Below are 22082 nucleotides of genomic sequence, written 5' to 3'. Positions count from 1 at the left end.
GCGAGCTTTAGTGTGAGCGACCACAGCTTGTATTTTGGTCATATCTTAACACTGGACTGTAGGCCTACATAAAAGTGTTGTACCATCACTGTCTTTGGGTTAAAAAAACTCCTTCAACTCAGTATCCGTCTAGTCCAACCGAAAACTCTGTCAGCTGCTGCTGCTGCAGACGTTGTGCAGACGGGCTCGGAGTCGGCACCGCGTGCATCAACAGTCATTCAAAGCTGCGATAGTAATCACGCAACGGGACGGTGTAGAAAGTCCCATCAGTTAAAAATTGTAATCCAGTTTTTAAATCAATCAGTGCGTGTACATGACCCTCAAGAAAATCGAATTATTGGGTTAGTCCAACTATGATTGGATTATTAAGATGCATGTAAACACCTTAGTCAAACTATAATCGAATCGAATCCAGTTGCTCATAGTCGAATTAAGACACCTAGATTATTCAATTGTTAGTCGAATTAAGTGTGCATCGGGTGCGCATGCTCGAGAATTCTCCCGGGGGGCGTGATCCGGAAGTATAAGGAGACGATAGTCATGTTGTTGTCACCGTCGGAAAACGAGAGAAGGCAATTTATTTAAAAAGTAGGCGAATACGATGGAGGAAGCAAATGTAGTTACCCCCTATAAGAAGTGTATCATCATCAACATGCATTCTTCAGTACAAACTTTGCTTCTGTTACACTGTAAAAAATAAAAAGTTGAGAAAACTCAAAATTGCAAGGCAACTTACTGCAATCAATTCTTGAGTTCTGAGCCCAACAAAATGTCATTTTTCTTCTTTAGACAAACTTGAAAGTTATACCAACTAAGATTTTATATTTTACAAAACTCAAAAAAGTAAGTCAGGGTTGTTAACTTAATATTTCAAATTAAGGTTAATATTATTTAAAAAAAAAAAATTCAAAGAATGCAAAACTAGTTTTAAGTTCACTTTATTAAAATTAATAATTCGAAACTTCCATTTTACATTTCTGAATGCCAGACAGCAATAGAACAAGCAACATGTAGCTAGTTCAGCAGCAGAGAATCGCTGTCTAAATGCAGCAAACCAAAGTGCAGAACAAGTTTGACATTATGGTCAAACTTGTACTGCATGATACGGTGACGCAACTCTCGTGCCTCATACACCGCACGATCCCGAGAGCTGCCTTTATTTAACACACACCCAGAAACAGCGCACCGCACACCCAACCAACGGACATGCAAGTCTCGGTAACGGTGGCGGCAACACTACACACAATAAACAACACACAAACAATAAAGACCCCAAACCCGTTAACCCCACTTAACCTAACAGAAACAAATTGACAAAAGGCAATAAACCCCTTTTTCCCAACCGGCATCACGAATACACGACAAAATGCCAGTGGTGGAACGAGATGACAAACGTTGTCACTGTTTACCTGTCTAAGGACATGGTTTCCGAATACTCGAAAAGTGTCGAAATGCGCATGTGCACCGTAGTTGGCCCAGCCTCAGACAGAATCTGACTGAAACCCGTGTGTCTTGCTAACAAAGATACTACACTGAGCCCAACACTTGACCCAAAACTCAACATTGTTGGTTGGACTAAATTGCATTGCACAGTTGACATGAATACTTAATGTTTTATATTCATTTTACTCAGAAATCATAATGAGACCAACAATTTTAAGTTTTCGTTTTTACAGTTTACGAGAGTAGCGTATGTGTGTGCGTGAGAATGGCAGTATGTGTGTGAGTGACTTCAGCGAGTGAGTGGTTGCGCATGTCAGTTTAGTGAATGAACGAGTCCGGTTGTGTCTTTGCAAAAGACGTGTACTGTTAAGTTAGTGGAACTACGAATAAAGTACCCAGCCTGTCAATAATCGGTGGCCGCTTCATTCCGACCTATAACCAGACCCACTGCCGGTCAAAGTGAAGGGTGTTACCCCCGAGACATCATCGGCCCTCGAGGGAATGTCTCTCCTGTGCTCCTCGACTACGGTCTGGGAGCCGACAGCAGGAAACGTGTAACACTTCGATTTCACCCAAGGCTGAATTAGGCGGCGGCCTACATGTCTTTCTAAATGTTGGTCATCAACGAGGTTGTAAAGTAGTTAGAGATGGGCAACGATCTTCGAGTAGTCGGACACATCTGTCAAAATAAATGTTTTTTTACGATCTTTATTCATTAATTGCGCTGCGGCCGAACTGACGGGGATATTCTCTGAAAGTATGAATCTTAAAGACTGCGTCAGGTTCTCTGACTCTCTGGTACTTCAGTAACAAGTAAAGAATCGTAGTTAGGGTTATCTCAGCCATGGTGGAGAAGGAATTGGGGTAAAGGAACTTTGGATTTGACTCTCTGAAGTCCATATTGAAACGCGACATAGAGGAGAAAGGGATTGTTGCTGTATGCGGGTCAGCTGTCTGTTCACTTCGGGTCCATTTTTCCAACGCTCCATTGTTCCGTCCTCTCGGCCGTATGCAGACTCCTCCGGCTGGACTCCGAGTCCGCATACGGCCGAGAGCTCGGAACAATGGAGCGTCGGAGAAATGACATGGACCCGAAGTGAACTGACAGAGCTACTGAAAACATCTTTCTCGAATGCTGCGGCGGCCTGAGTTTGTTGTTGCTAGTGACGTAAAGAGGTCAACCGGTGGCTCTATTACCACCAGTTGAAATGGGCACAGCGCCATCTATCGTACCGGGTAAAGAAATGCTTCGGCCGATGAATCGATTTTCTCACCGCCATGTAGACTCAGACAATTGCAGTTGTCCAATTGAGAAGCATAATCGAACTATGGCCTTAATCTGATTAAGCTGTGCATGTAAACGTACTGAGTGTTAAAATCGGCAGGATATAGAGCTAGTTAGCCTAAAAAAAGTAGCAAACAGTGTCAAATGTGTGCCATGTGTTCAGGTCGGCTCAGTAATATGATTGATGTGTTTTTATACTTCAGTCTGCACTGTGAATTTGAAGTAATGTTCAGTTTTTGAATAAAGATGCGGCAATTACAAATGTTTCTTTTTTTATCCGATTCATCGAAAAAATAATCGACCGATTAATCGATTATTAAAATAATCGTTAGTTGCAGCCCTAGCTAAGTTGCATACGCACACACAGGACTGGCTGGCTCCGCTTGGCAAAAAATAACAACAAATAATTTGTAATTAAACGTTTTGAATTCTGAATACTGGACATGGTGAGCTAAAAAACATTTAAGTGACCATTAGTGACAATAAAATATTCTGAGGCTTTCAGGGGGTCTCATGGGTAAATCTTGGGAGTTGAGCCCCCCTGAACTACCCTGTATTTCACACACTGGTTTTATGGGTTTGAGATAAGAAAGACCCTACAAACATGGCCTCTTGCCATTTCCGCCCACGGCAAGATAGACCGAAGGTTATAAACTGAATTCTTACCTGTGTTCGAGGGATGCTTCATGAACCACCTCCAGAACGCAAGCTTGTTTACCTTTATCTCAGAATAAACCACATGTTGAACTATTGTGAAATTCTGGGCCGATACTGATACCAATGTTTAAAATAACAATTTGGCTGATAGCCGATGCCGATACCGATGTTTTTTTGTTGTTATTTATTCCCCCTTTTGTGCCAGGGAAACAAACCCTAACCCCCGCACGCACGCAGACACGCACCTTGTATACACGCACAAACAATGACACAGGGAGAGGCTTTTATGATTTGTCTGAAATCAATCTGTTTATTTCAACAACTGCGCCATCAATATTCAACATCAAAATTATTTCAATGTGGGCTAAGTCAGATAGGCCTACACATGCCGAAAACAGATTGCTACTTATTTTACTGAACACAGCCTGCATGACGGTGAACTAGACACGTCTTTAGCATATGGAAACTATGGCCCAAAAAATAACTTCACACTGTGTTTATTTTTACAATTTATTTGTTACCAGAATTCGTAGTGTTGATCAGCTGAGAAGTAGTCCGCCAAAGACTTTGACATCGCTTAGCAACCGAGGACGCTTGCGGAGTGATACAATAGAAAAAAAAAAAACGCCCGCGTGCATGTGTGGATTGTTTACAAATAAAAGTGAAAGAAAATGTCGGTTGTGTGGGAGTATTTCACTGTCTCGGAGAACGATCAGCGATATGCAGTTTCTAAGACATGTTCCAGTGACATTTCAAGAGGAGGAAGCATTAAACATGTAAACATCGGCCACTACCATGGGTGAATGCCATCTTATTTTCCGATATGCCGATGGCAGTCAACAACGCGAATATCGGCCGTTACCGTTTTTCGTCCGATACATCGGTGCATCCCTATGTTGAACATTTACCTCTCCGAGTCATACCTAGCCCCTACCACAAAGGATTAAAACTGATTTCTTTAATCATATCCTACACTCTTCCGTCACGTGGAGCACCAGTCTTAGTAGGAAAGGCTTATTCTGAAACCAGCCACAATAAATAGGATCCCCACGCGATTGAACTGAAATGGGGCTTTGAGCTCGGTGTCCCTCAGCGAAACGTGTTCCAGCCTTTTTCTCCGAGCCTCCAGTCGTCATTAACGTCATCCCAATTCTGGAAACCTTTTAGCGCTTGTGCCATCATTTAGATATTTTTGGTATTTGCCACATGTTTAAGTTCTCTCTGATATGTTTAGACTCTGTAAATGGCCTGGTCATCTGAGTTGACCCATATTAAATAGCATACAACCTTTGCCTGCCATGCGGCCTCCCAAAGGGTTGACGTTGGTGCTCCACTTGCACGCAGGTAGGGCTATAAAAAAGCCGGCGGACAAAGATGCTGGTCAACACCTGATACCAGTGGTGTGACTTTACACCGGAGACAGATTTGATGAAGGAACTGACGGGAGGAGGGGTCCATCTTTTGTCTCCTGTCTGGTTCTTTTTACAGGCCATGCTGGGTCTGTGTGTGTGTGTGTGTGTGTGTGTGTGTGTGTGTGTGTGTGTGTGTGTGTGTGGGGGGGGGGGGGGGGGGGGGGCAGAGGGTTGTATTGACTGATTATATGAATGTAACATTTCTGGTCGTCGTTACACTGGAAGCCTTTGGTTGTGAGGATAACTAGCAGTCCACAGAATGGCAGAGATTCAATTTTCAAGGTCTTGACTAGTGTTTTGCTCTGCTTCGAAAAACATCAAAAATACAAATTGATAATTGAGTCATAATACGAGAGTGAGAACATGCACCAAAGCTGCTCACTGCCATGTGAACCTTGAAGTCTAACCTTCCTCTCTCTCTTTCAGGTGAATGTTGATGACACCATTGAAATGTTACCTAAATCAAGAAGAGCTCTTACTATTCAAGAGATTGCAGCATTAGCACGGTCCTCACTACATGGTATGTATCATACGTTAACCTTAACGTATATTCAGGAAGACAAAGGAAATATGAACAAATACTATACTACATAGTACATAGGCATACATGTCTGCTTAATACACTCACTCACTCACTCACTCACTCACTCACTCACTCACTCACTCACTCACTCACTCACTCACTCACTCACTCACTCACTCACTCACTCACTCACTCACTCACTCACTCACAAACACACACACACACACACACACACACACACAAACACTAAATGCCATATACGAGCCATTCCGACATTGAAACCCTTGTCTGTGTCATGTTCCCGCCCGTTCTCTTCAGGTATCTCCCAGGTGGTGAAGGACCATGTGACCAAGCCCACAGCCATGGCCCAGGGTCGGCTGGCCCACCTGATAGAGTGGAAGGGCTGGTGTAAGCCCATGGAGACCCCGGCCGCCCTGGAGTCGGACTTCAACTCCTACTCAGACCTCAGCGAGGGCGAACAGGAGGCGCGCTTTGCTGCAGGTTGGATTCCCTGATTCCCCGTGCCCTTGAGTACAAACATGACTGTGTTGTTCCAGAGGAGCTCGTATGCTTGGTGGGGAGCCCCTACTGTGTGTCGGTGCCTTGTAGTAACCTATCCCTCAAGCCTTTTATTTTAGAGGAACAGGGATGCAGTGGGTTGAATCAGGCTATGGATTGATCCTGAAATTGCCAACGTTTTAAAAACATAAGTAAGGATGTAAATGTAACAGGGTTTCTGCGGGGTTGTTAAAGGTATTAAAAGGTAGTAAATGAAATTAGCCCAAATTAAGGCCATTAAAAAGTATTAAAAAGTAATAAACGTAATCTGACGAGGTATTACATTTTTTAACCCCCATCCAACTAGGCCGATTAGTTTTTAAATTTGTGTAACTTACGTGCAGGCCTATCTCCTAGTTACTAAAACTTGCGTAGATTTATTTTCATGTTGCGAGTAGGACCTGAGTGATATCAACGATGTCACGCGGTGTTCGTTCAAACAAACCTCGCCCCCTGCGCTGAAACAAACTGGGTACCTGACTGGCTTGCTGCCTATCCTCTTCGCGAGCTCGCCTCTGTTAGTATAAGTCATTTGAAAGACATGTGGAAATGCACATTTTCCCATAAAATGGCTTGTCGTGCCGCTTGACAGGACGCTGCACTTCCTCTCTGCCCACTCGCCTCTCCATTGAGAATGCATTAGCAGGCACGACAAACGCCTCCTGTGTGAAAAGCCCCCATCTAATGTGTCTAATTTTCCATCGGGTGCGGGTCGGGCGTCGATATCAATTTATAGCGGGTCTGGTCGGGTGCGGAATGTAATCCGCGCTACTGTCCGATCACGGGTCGGATGCGGTTTTAAGTATTGCGGGTGCGGGTTTGCAAAATAAGACCTGTGCAGGACTCTGACTGGCACTGAAACACGGCTAGTGTGCCAGTGCCAGTCAGAGTCCAGGTCGCACATGCGCGACCAGCTGTAAAATTCAGTCCCACACTCCAATTTTGGTCGCAAAATGCGACAATTTGGTCGCAGTCTGGAGCCCTGCCTATGTAAGGACATGTATGGCGACACATTAGTGCCATAATTCACTAATGTGATAAAAGATGCATTCGGGCGTATTATATTATTCCACACGCGTAGATATTAACTGCGAGCGCGCAAATGATCTCTGCGCGCGCGCAAATTACCTCTGCGCGCGCAAAACAGCCTCTCGCGCGCGCAAATTACCTCAGCGTGCGCAAAACAGCCTCTCGCGCGTAACAGCCTCTCGCGAAAGATGTTTTTACGCTCGCTCGAATTTAATTTTGGCACTATGGGGGAGGGAACCAAGGCAGGGCGGGCTTTCCTATGATTGGCAGTTTCTGAAGCGCGATATTTGATTGACAGCCCTCCTCAGCCCTCCTCTCATTCAATTCTGAATTGTTCAGTAAATGGCTGAAACGAGTTACGTATTGTAACTCCAGATTCTATGAGTATAGGCGCAGCCTTTTAAGTGTCGGCCTCATTGTCCTTTAAATAGCTGAAGAAAAGCTGTTTATTGGGAGCAGAACGTCCGCCGGCGCCCGACTATATCTGCGAAATGCGGACGTCGTTGAGGCACGCCGCACGCGGACGTAATTGAGGCCCACGCTGTTGGTGGTCGGGGATTACACATTTTTCAGTGCTACGGCTCACGCCTAGGGATAACCCAATAGCAATAGCCTTAAAAGGCTGTGCCTATACTCATAGAATCTAGAGTTACAATACGTAACTATCGTTTCAGCCATTTACTGTACAATTCAGATTGGAATTGAATGAGAGGAAGGCTGAGGAGGGCTGTCAATCAAATATCGCGCTTCAGAAACGGCCAATCATAGGAAAGCCCGCCCTGCCTTGGTTCCCTCCCCCATAGTGCCAAAATTAAATTCGAGCGAGCGTAAAAAGATCTTTCGCGAGAGGCTGTTACGCGCGAGAGGCTGTTTTGCGCGCGCTGAGGTAATTTGCGCGCGCGAGAGGCTGTTTTGCGCGCGCAGAGGTAATTTGCGCGTGCGCAGAGATCATTTGCGCGCTCGCAGTTAATATCTACGCGTGTGGAATAATATAATACGCCCAAATGCATCTTTTATCACATCAGTGAATTATGGCACTAATGTGTCGCCATAGACATGCTTCCCTTTCAAAATGTCGACAGAAAGGCCTTTAAAGAGATGGTCCAAACACTCGATCCCAGGTACGCGTTACCTGCCCGCACACACACACGGCAAGGAGAACTTGAGAAATGATTTTGCATTTTCCTGTGCAATTTTTGCTGCCTTACCAATATTTTACCCCTTTTGAAGCATTTATATTGAAATTAGAAGATACAATTAACATACCGTGATATAATAGTGTATATGCCTCAAATCATACCGTGATATACATTTAGTCCATACTGTACAGCCCTACATAGGGTACATTGTTTGCATTTGAACATTTTCATGGATTTGTGATCATTTTATCTATTAAGCCTACTGTTGATTTTCTGTTATAGTAGCTATCATATTGGAAAATGTATCTTATTAAAAAGGGCCGTATCAGCCAACAAAGCTTGTAGTAACTTTCAATGGAAGTTGGAGTACACTACCTGTAAATATTAATTCAGGATCAATAGCTCCAATCTAGGCCACAAGCAGATAGGCCATGGGGTCATGCTCAAGCTCTCAAATTGGCTCAATATTTAGGCTGGTGGTTCTCAAACTTTTCACAATGAGTACCACCTCAGAAAATATTTGGCTAAAGTACTGTACCACCATTGTGACTAACATCGACCCACAGTCACATGGCTTGTGAAGGGCAACGTGTTATAGCCTTACTGTTACTGTTCCACACTTTACGCTGCTACAGTTGCAGCTTGAAGTCGTGCTGGTATTAAAAAATATGGTGAAGCTATTAAAAAAGGTAATAAAAGGTAGGAAATTCAACTTAAGGATTTCTGTATAAACCCTGATGTAGACTCACATTTGGTGACCTGTTATTGGAGATTCTGAGTTACTATAATGTACCTAAAACAACTCACTCCACTGCAGCGTTCTGTGGCATTGGTGGCCCCTTCCATCTGTCCAAACCGAAACCAGGGCTCGTACAAACACATGTTTTTCAAAGTAGGCCTACAAATAGAGGGTTGGTGATGCGTAGCGTGGAGCCCATATAAGGGCACACAGACGGGCCTGATGGCCACAATGCTCCTCACAGAGCCCTAGGTAATCGAGCTCACAACGGAGTGGCATCAGCTGGTACCAATTAAAACCAATCAGAGACCACAATCACCATAACCTGTTGCGGTCCCTCTGGTTCAATGATTAGGTTTGGTTTCACTTACAACAGCGCGGCAACACCGCACCACAGAATTACCTTTAATTAGGATCACTTTCTAAATCATCTAAGCTTTATCTATCTAGCCTTTGTCTGGTGCCAACTCTCAGCTCCTCCCTCACCCCCTCTCTCTTACTACCCTAAATAGTGTGAGGTGATGAAGAGATGAGAGCAGTGCCCGTAGTAGCAGGGGAGATCACACTTTAGGTTACTTTCTGCCCCTTGCTTCCTCCCTGGCATGCCTCCCCTTTGCCTCCTGCAATGCAGAAGCTCAAGGTTAATTTGCACAGCAAGGTTCTGCTCCTGGCCATTGTCATGCCATCATCATTCTTATTTTCTTTGACTTAAAGTGGAACCGTTGCGCTAGCTATTTCTCCCTTTCCCCTCTGTTTTGTGTAGCTAATTGTGTAGCATCTGCAGTAGCTGCTATCATTGCTGAACACGGGGAATGAGTTAGCCTAGCGATTGTTAGTACTTGCCCCTGGTTCTATGAACATCTTTACTGTACTGACAGCGATATATTGTTTCACTTCTTATGGCAAATGTACTTATTGTAATTCACTTTTGATAAAAGCATCTGCTAAATGCCCTTAATGTAAAATGTAAATGTAAAGCACTGCATCATGGGTGTGTTGTGAAAGAGTTGTGGTCTGCAACATCAAAACGGTTTCCTCAAAAAGATCAACCAATTTTTGATCATTTCAACATTTTCATGGAAGCAGAGGTGAGATTTTGCCGGGATCCTTCAAACATGTGTATGCAGGAGTGTATGTGTATGCAGGAGCTAGGACAACCCATCCAAAGACCCTGCCCTCCCTTCCCCATGCACTGCGCTGGGTGCACTGCGACTCCTCTCCTGGCCCCAGACTGGCCCAGGGGCCGATCCTCTCCTTCCCTCTCGCCCAGGGGCAGACTCCTCTCTTTGCCCCAGACTGGCCCAGGGGCAGACTCCTCTCCTGGGTCCGTCTGGCCCAGGGGCAGACTCCTCTCCTGGGTCCGTCTGGCCCAGGGGCCGACTCCTCTCTTTGCCCCAGACTGGCCCAGGGGCCGACTCCTCTCCTGGCACCGGACTGGCCCAGGGGCCGACTCCTCTCTGGCCCAGGGGCCGACTCCTCTCTGGCCCAGGGGCAGACTCCTCTCCTGGCCCCGGTCTGGCCCAGGGGCGGACTCCTCTCCTGGGCCTGTCTGGGCCAGGGGCCGACTCCTCTCCTGTCCCTCAGTAGCGGGCCCTGTGTGCTCAGGGGCCTCTGGGGGGCTGGCATGAAATGCATCGGTTTGTGTTGTGCGGCACTCAGTTGGCCCATGCTGGAATGTTTGTGTATGAAAGAGGGCGAGAGCAGAGGACGGCTGCATGCACGTGTGAACGTGTCCATGTGTGCAAGTCAGAGGTCTTTGGCGAGCTCATGAGAAGCACATGGAGGAGATGGAATGAGATGCAGGGTGGTTGAGGTGGGGGGAGGGGGGGAGGGTGTCCTATTGATAGTCTGGCTCCTGCCAAAAGATAGACACTATAACTTGTGACACACACACACACATACCCCCCCCCCCCCCCCACACACACACATACACCCTCCTTTACAAGGCTGTCAGCCAAAGCCATGGTGACCGGAAAGAATTATCTGCAAAGTGTGTGTGCGTGTGTGTGGGATAGAGTGTGTGTGATAGAGAGGGAGTGTGTGTGTGTGTGTGTGTGTGTGTGTGTGTGTGTGTGTGTGTGTGTGTGTGTGTGTGTGTGTGTGTGTGTGTGTGTGTGTGTGTTTGTGTGTGTGTGTTTGTGTTATAGAGAGAAAGTGTTAGTGTGTGTGTGTGTGTGTGTGTGTGTGTGTGTGTGTGTGTGTGTGTGTGTGTGTGTGTGTGTGTGTGTTTGTGTGATAGAGAGTGGTTGTGTGTGTGTGTGTGTGTCTCCTCACAAACCAGCCTCCATGTTGTCCCAAAAACACAGGGGCTGGTTGAAGCCCCTGTGTTACAAGCAGAAATAAAACTATAGCTCTGCTATTTAAACTAAATAGTGTTTATCACATTGATCACTGGTATATACACAATCATTATTGGACAGTATTTGTTGTAACTTTAAAAAGAAACATGCATTGCTCATCAAAGAGGCTGTATTACAGAGTTGGTAAACTGACCGGCAACAAAGACAAATCAACAAAGCTAGTGAGATCACAATGGAACCCACCAGCGAGGGGAAGGAAATACGACAATCTCCTGGTGTTTGACCCAGACCTGTGAAGGGTGCACTACAGAGCAGGAGCAGCAGTGCAGCTGGTGGACGCTCTGCTGTCTGGGAAGAGGATGAACTCAGCGCTCAGATGAATGGGACCATCGATCCGGCTCCATGAGAGACCACACTTGAATGCAGAAGAGAGAGATTGAGAGTAGGAACGTGAGAGAGTGAGAGAGATGAGGAGTGAAAGAGTGAACATGTGATGCAGAGGAAACAGCAAGGGTATGGAATTGCCTGAATAAGTTGTTTCTAGAGAAATCATTGGGGACGGGATGGGGATGAATTGGCCTAAATACAAAACAGAAGGATTAATAGAGCGAGATGTAGGAGGGAGTTTCAGAGTCCTAGCTCTCTGTGATAGGCTACCTCCTGCTGGTGATGGAAGGTGAATGTTCAATATAACTCTTTGCACATGCTGAGTCACCTCCAAAGTCACACACACACACGGTTGCCTGTGTGCATTGGTTTTTCAGTGTTTCTTTTGTGAATTTTACATAATGCATGTTTTAATTTCCAGAGGTAAATATGTTATGATGAAGCATTCAGCACTCAGCATAGGTGAGCTTGGGGCATTTATTTATCATTGAGTAATCACCAGTTTAAATTATACAGGTAGCAGTCCTCTTCACTATGGAGCACATTCTGTGGCAGCTCACCTCCTCATTAGATCCCAGGATGTCTCCAGAAAAGGGTTTCTAGTGTTGATTCATCGCCACTAACTACCGGAGTCATGGACCTGTAGAAATGTCATCTGGTAAAATGCTGCTTTAAAAGGTAATTGCCACAAAGACAGAGAGCATGTGTCTGCAGCGGGCGCTTAGCGGAAGCCATATTAGCCGGGCCGGTCATGTGACAACATGAGAAATACTGATTGGATATATCGTCTGCGCCGATGCAACGTCACACGCACCACGGTTCCCTCGTGGGGATTGGTCAATCTGAAAGTATTTGTGACACTACGTGGAAATGCGATTGACAGGTACTGAGCGGGTTACCATGACAACCACTTATCACCTTGTCTACATCTATATGCGTGGCACTGTGTGTTTGTGTTACAAAGCGGGCGTCGGAAATGGTGAATCCTGCATTGATCCATGCAGCATATATCGTGTGTGTGTATGTGTGTGTGTGTGTGTGTGTGTGTGTGTGTGTGTGTGTGTGTGTGTGTGTGTGTGTGTGTGTGTGTGTGTGTGTGTGTGTGTGTGTGTGCAGGCGTGGCAGAGCAGTTTGCCATAGCGGAGGCTAAGCTCAGGGCCTGGTCCTCTGTGGACGGAGACGACTCCACTGATGACTCATACGATGAAGACTTTCTGCCTGCCAACGAGCCCGCCACACAGAGCACAGGTAACACACATACTCAAACATACATACATACACACACACACACACACACACACACACACACACACACACACACACACACACACACACACACACACTTAAAAACAGTACTACACACACACACACACACACACACACACACACACACACACATACAGTTAAACGCAGTGCGCACACACACACCCACACACACACACAGTTAAACACAGTACACACACACACACACACACACAGTGAAACACAGTGCACACACACATACACACACACACACACACACATACACACACACACACACACACACACACACACACACACACACACACACACACACACACACACACACACACACACACACACACACACACACACACACACACACACACAGTTAAACATAGTACACACACTTGGGATCACAGATTACCTTAAAACTAATTATGTATTAAACTTCAAGGAAGGTGATTTTTTGTGGTAACTGCTGCATAACTTCACGCCCGACGTCATGTGCCTCAATGGAAGGTCACACAAACAGCCTTGAATGTCAACAAAAGCAGGTTGGCACATCAGTAATGTCAGGAGCACAAAATGGCAGGGGCTAAGCCATGCCTCCAGACCCCGGTTTGCATGCCTGACATCACACCACTGTATCACCGGTGGAACGAGGGTAAACCAGCCCAGACATACTGGTGTTCAAAGGGTGATACTGCCACCGGATTCTAATAGTGTGAATAGAATTGACCTTCTCTCAAAAAAGTCATTGAATGTCTTTTGTTCTACTGCAACAAGATTCTGCTATCGTGTGTAACGGTAACCCATAAAAGTACAGCTGGCCATACGTTTACGTGTGAACAGAAGTGACACTTTCAGACCTTATTCTGTTGAAGGAGACGTATTATACCACCAGGAGTGAGTGTGATTACCCTTACAAGCCGTTTCGAAAATCTGCCCAATATGACATCACTAGTGGGCGTGTCCGCCTAGATGTGTGCTGGATAGATCAGTCTACCAGCCTACCCAGTGGACTGAAGTAAACGTTGCTCATCTATCCAGCACAGATCTAGGTGGACACGCCCACTAGTGATGTCATATGGGGCAGATTTTCGAAACGGCTTGTAAGGCTAATCACACTCTGGTGGTATAATATGTGTCCTTTCACGTATCGAACCCAACTATTACCCTGACCTTGTGTCGTACCACATCCGGAGTTTGTGATTTGTTAGACCTCTAATATATAAACTTCTTTCTATATTGTGATTCCAACTTATCAGGACAATTGTAAAAGTTGGCCCTTGCCTCTCAAGACCCTATTAAATATAAATGATTCATCCCCTCTCTCTCTCTCTCTCTCTCTCTCTCTCTCTCTCTCACCCGCTCTCTCTCTCTCTGTGTGTCTCTGTGTCTCTCTGACTCTCTCTCTGTCTCTATGACTCTCTCCTTCCCCCCTGTGGTCCAGATCAGTCTGTCATGGATCTTATTGTCCCAGTGCCCTAGTTTTCATGCCCTTCCAACATATTTTTTGTTCCCTCACGCAATTTGATATCCCTCTTGCAATTGAATATAATTCCCCTCACTGCAGACGGTCTCTGGCTGTGCGCTGTGTCAGGGCTCTATGAACTCTCTGGATACATGCCTGTGTGCACGCTCAAATGTCTTCACCGGAAGAGGGACTGTCATTCATGCAACTTATGAAATCCCATTGGATGGAAGCACCAGCACCCTCCGTATACCAACAAATAAACACATCAGCTCCACATTAATGTCTCCCATCTCCCCGTCGATGACTGCATACTTTCTGTTGGGTAAATGCCATGATGTCTGTGGGCTGGAAGAGCAAGTGTGCATTCTTTTTAAATATTGAATCCACATATTGCCTGTTTGCACACTGGAATGTCTTTACCCGAAGACATTGAATCACCAATTACCCGTTCAACATTTCAAAGAGCGTGGTTCCCTGATATGGTAATCTGATATGCTGCACTTTAACATCTCCCGGTCTTCACGTTGCTCTCTGCAGACCAACAAGGCACATATTAACATCAGCAGGCCAGCGAGCTGAAACCTGATCTGAATCCAGTGCTGAGAGCCCAAAGTGCTTACTGAATGCTCTCTCCTGGATGTAAAGGCAGTTCCTTGGCTGGGATACAGTGGGTGCTCAGGCCTCAACAGTACTCAGTGCTGAGCACCCTCTATAGGCTTCGGCAGTCAGGTGGTCATTCTGATACCCTCTTGGTTTGCCTATGAACTTAAAATGGCGTTTTCAAAGAATGTCTGATATTTGAGTACAGTGTAATTTAACTAAATTTCAATTGAGAAAACTAGGAAAAAAAAGACGTCACACTCAGGGCTCTACACTAACTTTTTTTTTCAGGAGCACTAGTTAAAAAGTTAAAAAATGTAGGAGCACAGGAAAAAAAAATGGGGGCACAATAGGTTTTTGTTTAGAACATTTATTAGCGTGCAGAAATTGCACACACCAACAGCACCAATTTACTAAAGCAAAATTAAGACAAATAAATAGACAAGATTACATTTAGGCTACACAAAACAGCACCAATTTCGGCTTCCACCGTACCAGGATTATTGGGCTGGGACTGGGTGCGATTTATATAGAAATCGGGACAGCGAGAATGCGTAGTGGACTCGATGTGTTTCACCACAGCATCGCGTATCAGATTAGGGTTCCCCGTTATAAACAGAGAGGAGCCTGCCATTGCCGATGGGGCTTCCTTACAAAATGTACAGACTTAGCATCATAATCTAGCCACCTGAACTCCTTCAACCAGTCGGGGGTTGAATTTGTAGACTTTATCGTCTACAGTAACAGCATTAACTTTCTCCACGCAGTCTATTCATAATATTGTAATGACCACGGAAAAGGCAGTGAATGAAGTATTGATTAGACAGTGATTTAGATACCTAATAAACCGTTGGAACACACAAGACTGGTAACCATAGCAACGTGGGTAAACAAACCCGCTAAACCCTCCCGTAGCGCCTCCCCGCGCTACGACGATCCGGAGGCGCACAGAGCTTTTGGCCGTGATATTATATATACAATACAATTATATTATATTATATACTATTCTATATAGAGCTCGGGGAGTCGCAAACGGCAACAATCACTTTCTCCTCCATGCTGCGGTTCACCCTGGACTGCATTGCAGGGAACGGTGTGCCGGTTGAAACGCACGTCGCTCAGTGGTCACGCTGTTGAACCCTGATTGGCTGTCATCACGCGAATGTCGCGGCAAAGTTTAATATTTCAACTCGAGCAAAAGTGGCGTGCTGCAAATCCACGTGAACGCGCTCGCCCGTGCCGGGCAAAAGTGTTGAGGTGCAAATGGAATCGCTGCTTTGTATGGAATCGTTTCGCCCCTTCGCGTTTGGTGTGAACGCACAGTATAGTGCGCTGTGGAGAAGTCACTCGCACACGTGCTCCTGTTTTGTTTTTTTCTCGTTCGCACGCCGAAATATTCACTCGCAAATGTGAGTGAAATGGGCACACTGTAGAGCCCTGGTCACACTATTAGGGAAGTAAAGTTTGAGCGTAAACTAGCTGTTTCATGCCTTTATTGAGGCCTCAGGTCTCCCTGGCTCAGACTTAGATTTTTCTAGCTTAGCTCACCTAAAACATGTACACATACGTAGGGTCTCTGTCGCGTTGTTTCATTCATGGTCTCTGTCTGGTTGTTTCATTCATGGTCTGTGGTTGTTTCCTTCATGGTCTTTGTCTGGTTGTTTCATTCACAGTCTTTGTCTGGTTGTTTCATTCATGGTCTCTGTCTGGTTGTTTCATTCATGGTTTTTGTCTGGTTGTTTCATCATGTTCTTCGTCTGTTTGTTTCCTTCATGGTCTGTGTCTGGTTGTTGGTCTTTGTCTGGTTGTTTCATGGTCTCTGGTTGTTGGTCTTTGTCTGGTTGTTTCATGGTCTCTGTCTGGTTGTTGGTCATTGTCTGGTTGTTTCATTCATGGTCTTTGTCTGGTTGTTTCATTCATGGTCTGCGTCTGGTGGTTTCATTCATGATCTCTGTCTGGTTGTGGGTCTTTGTCTGGTTGATTCATTCATTGTCTCTGTCTGATTGTTGTACTTTGTCTGGTTGTTTCATGGTCTGTCTGGTTGTTTCATTCATGGTCTCTGTCTGGTTGTTGGTCTTTGTCTGGTTGTTTCATGTTCTTTGTCTGGTTGTTTTGTTCCAGAGGTCTCGTCGCCGTTCCCTCCTTACCTGAAGGACCTGATTCACAGCCAGATGTGCCAGAACCTGAGCCTCAGGGGCCTCTGCTGCGAGGAGCCCGGTGGCGGGGGCGGGGCAGAACCCTCCCCCACCTCCGATTCCCCGGACACCCTGTGCTCCAGCCTGTGCAGCCTGGACGAGCTACACCCATTGCTACGTGACCTAGGCACCTCCGGCAAACCCCATCGCCATCCCCACGGCAACGCCACCGAACTGGCCGCCAAGATCCTGTCTGTGCTGCAGGGGGGCGAGGAGCTGCTGCTGGCCCGCCTGCAGCGTGCTGCCGCCGGCCCTCCCTCGCCTGCCGGGGGCAGCGGTGGGGGGCAGGACTCCCCCTGCTACTCGGCCTCCTACTCTGAGACCTACCTGTCGCCGGGAGAGGAGGAGGAGGGCGACGATGGGCCCTGCAAGGGCTACAAGACAACCGTGTGCCAGGTGGGGGAGGAGCACCAACCCTGCCGGAGGGTGTCGGACGTGGCCTCCTCTGGGGTGGTCTCCCTGGACGAGGAGGAAGAGGAGGGCCAGGAGAGGCGGGCCAACAGCCAGTGACTCCTGGTGTCAGCTGGGAGCGACAGCTGGCCCTCACCGCTCCTCCCACTCATTTCTGTTCTTTGGTTTTCCGTGACTCGCTCCACTTCCCCCATGAATCTTGAAAACTGTCCATATTGCCTTATTTGTACAACAATTTAAAATCTCATCTTTCCAATTCTCCTGAGTTGTTCGACCCATAACTCACTGACCCTCCTCCCCTCCAGAGCTCAAATTCTGACCTTTGATCTTCTATCCAAAAGCTTTTTGTTTTGAGGCGTCCAAACAATCTTTTCTATGTGTGATAAAGAGCAGTGGCCTGGCTATGGAGGCCTTCAGTGAACCTGTGCACTGGACCCTGCTGATTGGCTGGCTGTTCGGGTGTATCCAGGGCTGCTGATTGGTTGGTAGGGATTGTACCTGGGGAGGAGAAATGCACTCTGGAAAGTACTTTTTTGGATTACAAGTGGACCAAGTCCAAACACTTGAATTTTGCATGTGTCTTTTGCAAGTGCTATAACCAATGGGCTTAGCCAGAGCACAGTTTGTAACCTTCTAGGCTGTTCTGTGTGACCTTCTCAGCCCTGCTCGTGGATGAAGCCTGTCCAACGGGCGGGCAGGTCCACACCGCATCCTGGGACCTGCCTGCCTTCCCTTTGACCCCCTTTCTTTCTTTTATTGCCAGAGACCGATAGCATCCTTAAATGGGCATGGCTTGCTGCGTATGCCAAACTATTATATTATCCCAGTCACAACCATTTATGAGCAAATGCTGGAATGTTTTCATAAGTGACGGGACATTAGTATGTATGTCTGTATTTCAACAAAATTTAAACTATGGGGGGAGAAAGACGACAAGGCTGTGTGACAAATGACTTGAGCCGAGATGATTCGCTTTTATTGTGCTCGGTTCAAGTCATCCTGTGGTGGTGGTGGGGTTACCCAGGAGCGATGGGACCAGCAGGTTCCCTAACATGGGGGTGAACTCTGTGTTGAAGACATTCAAATGGAAGCTAAACACACAACAGCTGTGACCCCATAACCAAGCAAACTGAAACATCACTGAGAGGAGGTTCCTGACCCTTTGGTGGATGAACAGGAAGAGAAAGAAATGCTTGATGGCCCAGAGGTCCCCAGCCCCAGAGCAGAGGCCGGTGGTCGCATCGGAGGTTTTCTATATTTTTGTATGCGTTGTCTTGCTTTGATCTCTTTGCCTAATGCGATGTGCCAGTGTATGTGTTTTTTGCACGAAGCTAGCGTGGTGGCTGTAGTCTTCTCCTCTTTCTTCGTTATCACTGTGTGATATAGTCTACTGGGAAAAAAGAAAACAAACAAAAACTAAATGTGAAAACGATTTTTTTTCAAAAGCAGATACTGTGATTTGGTTGGTTATTGTCATTGTCATCCCGCCCTCCTCCATCCTACTGAGAGTGTCTGGTTTCAACTCTGATTACCACTTCCTGTCATACTGAGTACTGATGAGCTTTGCCTTTTATTTGATACTCCCTCTTTTCTAAGACAAGGTTCCTAGGTTTCTAGACGTCTAGGTGTTCCTTAGTGTATCTTCTTGGAGAAGGCGGTGGGCGTTAAAGGGCATACTTGATACAGTACATTCACGCCTCCATACTGCGCTGCCAGGAGTCCCGCCCACGAGTCCACTCCCACATCCCCTAGAGGGACTGTCATTCATGCAACTCAGGAAATCCCATTGGAGGGTCTCCCGTCTCCCCGTCGTGACTGCATACTTTCTGTTGGGTAAACGCTGCGATGTCCATTAGCTGGAAGAGAAGGCAAGTGTGCATTTAAAAGAAAAAATCACATTGTGTCTTCATTTCCTGCGTTGACCCCGTTTTGTTTGTTTGGCAAAAAAAAGCCTCAATCCTTTGTGTGAGTGTGACTGTGTGTGCGTGCACAACTGATTCTGGTTGTTTTTTTGTAAGTGCACGCATCCTGTGCGTTTCCTACGATGTCAGCAGGCTGGTTAAGCATGCGATGTCCGCTCCTAACCCCTGTCGCAGCAGTTCCCTTTAAACTGTATGGGGTGGATAGAGATCTCATTGAGCTTTAAGCAGTGCCGTTAAGCAGTAATTAGAGATGGAAATAAGGGAAAATAAGAATGGCTAACCATCTGACCTAAGCCACAGAGGATGAAGAGGTTTTCTCCCCCCCCCCCCCCCCCTTTTTTGTAGCAAATAAAAGTTGAGCAGCTCAAGTGTTTACATTGAGGTCAGCACCTAGCAGGGTCTACATCAGGAAGAGACGAGCAGTGGAGAGAGTGGGTCGTAAACTCAGGGGGAAACCTTAACGCTGTGCCTTCCATTCCTTCTGCCCTTGCATCGTGCAGTTCTCTCCCTCACACATCCACCCGTTACCCCACCCATGTTTCCAGAGCACGGCAGTCACATCAGAACATGGGAGAAATCCTCGCAGCCATCTGCAGTCCAGGGTCGTAGCTGGTCATAGCGCCAAACACAAAGAGAAACAGAGAAAGAGAGAGAGAAAGAGAGAGACGGAGAGAAACAGAGAAACAGAGAGAGATACACGGACAGAGACGGAGAGACAGAGAAACAGATACACTGACAGACGGCGAGAGAGAGAGAGACAGAAACAGAGAGAGACAGAGAGAGAGAGACAGAGAGAAAGTGAGACAGAGAAACATAGAGAGATAGAGAGAGAAAGAGACAGAGAAAGATAGACGAACAGAGACGGAGAGAATCAGAGAGACAGAAACAGAGAGAGAAACAGACAGAACCAGAGAGAGAGAGAGAGACAGAAACAGAGGGACACAGAAACAGAGAGAGAGCCCACATTGGCACCTGAGCCCTGGGTGCTGCAGTATCCCATGATGTCCTTTTCATTTTGGGGTATGATCTGCGTCACTGTCCTCTGAGTGGACAGTAAATGGCGGGCCGTGCGTGGGGAATTGAGGATGAGGTCACACGCCCCCTTGCTTCACCTGACTCGCTGCTTTGTGTTGGTCGGCCCGCTCCATCTGGTGCTTTTACCCATCTCTCTCTCTCTCTCTCCCCCCCCCCTCTCTCTCTCTCCCCCCCTCTCTCTCTCTCCCTCCCCCTCTCCATCTCTCTCCCTCCCCCTCCCCCTCTCTCTCTCTCTCTCTCTCTCTCTCTCTCTCTCTCTCCCTCCCCCTCCCCCTCCCCCCCTCTCTCTCTCTCTCTCTCTCTCTCTCTCTCTCTCTCTCTCTCTCTCTCTCTCTCTCTCTCTCTCTCTCTCTCTCTCTCTCTCTCCCTCCCTCCCTCCGGCGGTTTGTGTGTGTTTCTGAGAGAGAAAGACGGGCACCTTGCTGTTATGGCTTTGTCATTCCCGCAGCTGTCACATACTAACTCAAACACACACATACACACACACAGCCTGGTGCTGCCTGTGGCTCGCTGTCCATCAGCACGTCACCTGTTCCAAAACGCCCCCTCCTCTCAACCTTCTGTCCTCTCAGCCCTCCCCTGTGTGCATCTCTCCCTCCTGTCTCTGAATCACCAGAGGGAGACGCTGGTCCCTCTCACCCTCTACTGACCCAGGTGTCTTCTCCTAGGACCCCCCCCCCCCCTCGCCAGATTAAAGGTGCCATAGGCAATATTCCACAGTTGGAAAGAGAGAGCAGAAAAGAGTGTAGGAGCAAGATTTTGAAACTAAATAACCCAAAAAAACTCCCTACCTTTCTCCAACGTTGGGAAATGTTGCAATTCACGCTACTATAACTGACAGTCAAGATGGATTCCCTGAAAACAAATCGGGGAGGAGATAAATATGAATGGGCTTCATGAAGAGGCCGGCCAGTCAATTTGAAATGGATGTTGTCCTGGCACATTGTATTCACTGAGAGCTGACTGGCTATTTCAAAGATCCCACTCAGATCTCACCTCTTAAATCTTCCCAGCATCTATACTGGGAGGGGGTCCATACGTTGAGTCATGGGTCGAGAGGCTCCACGCGGTCATGGGCCAGATGGTATGGAAGAAATTAGCCATTACTTTTTATGGTAAACTATGAGTATTATCAGGCTTATATATCATATAGATACATTAATAGTGGAAAGCAGCTAAATCACCTCTCCATAGGAGAGACTCGACACGGCGCCAGAGAGTCTGGGGTCAAGGCGTACGGACGTCAACTCAAAGTTTAGACGAGCTGCAGATGTTCATAATATATCTTAAATGAATGCATGGCTGACCGGCCTTACCATAAAAGGAGAACTAGTATGCATTCTGTGGGCGGGCATACCCTATGGGGAATAGCTTGGTGTGAGAGAGTAAAAAGACAGGGATCTTATGATCGGCAGTGCTTTGCAAACTACTCTGCCTTATTGTTGCCTGTTCAACAATAAAGTCTTCTGTCATACTTGCTCCGGACTCCTCGATTCCTCATACTCTCTTATTTAAATTTGAAGGGATAGAACTCTGTTATTTTCTACCACAATGGCTGCTCATAGGCTGAGGCGTCTGTGTATCCGCTTGTCTGTGTGTGTTCACACTGGAGTTGTAAGGCAGCAAAAGCGACCAACTTCCCCGTTCTGCTCCAGCTTCTCGTGTGTGTGATTCTAGATCCTGTGCTGTTAAAAGACATCAGAAACAAATCGGAACACAGCGGCCTGC

General features: G+C 46.7%; 1 protein-coding gene across 1 annotated transcript in view; it reads left to right on the top strand.

Moving 5' to 3' along the window:
* Positions 1–21737, top strand: part of fam131ab (family with sequence similarity 131 member Ab) — a 47391-nt gene extending 25654 nt beyond the window's left edge. Inside the window, exons 2-5 of the mRNA XM_060075565.1 lie at positions 5224–5317; positions 5639–5821; positions 12589–12720; positions 16913–21737. Coding sequence (XP_059931548.1) covers positions 5248–5317; positions 5639–5821; positions 12589–12720; positions 16913–17496 — 969 coding nt within the window. The 5' untranslated portion in view covers positions 5224–5247 and the 3' untranslated portion in view covers positions 17497–21737. The remainder of the gene's footprint in view (positions 1–5223; positions 5318–5638; positions 5822–12588; positions 12721–16912) is intronic.
* Positions 21738–22082: the final 345 nt, after the last annotated feature.

The sequence above is a fragment of the Gadus macrocephalus genome, chromosome 16, assembly GCF_031168955.1.
Source record: "Gadus macrocephalus chromosome 16, ASM3116895v1".
In the NCBI taxonomy this organism is placed as follows: domain Eukaryota; kingdom Metazoa; phylum Chordata; class Actinopteri; order Gadiformes; family Gadidae; genus Gadus; species Gadus macrocephalus.
The sequence above is the reverse complement of the archived record's forward strand: the minus strand, read 5'-3'. Positions and strand labels throughout refer to the sequence as shown.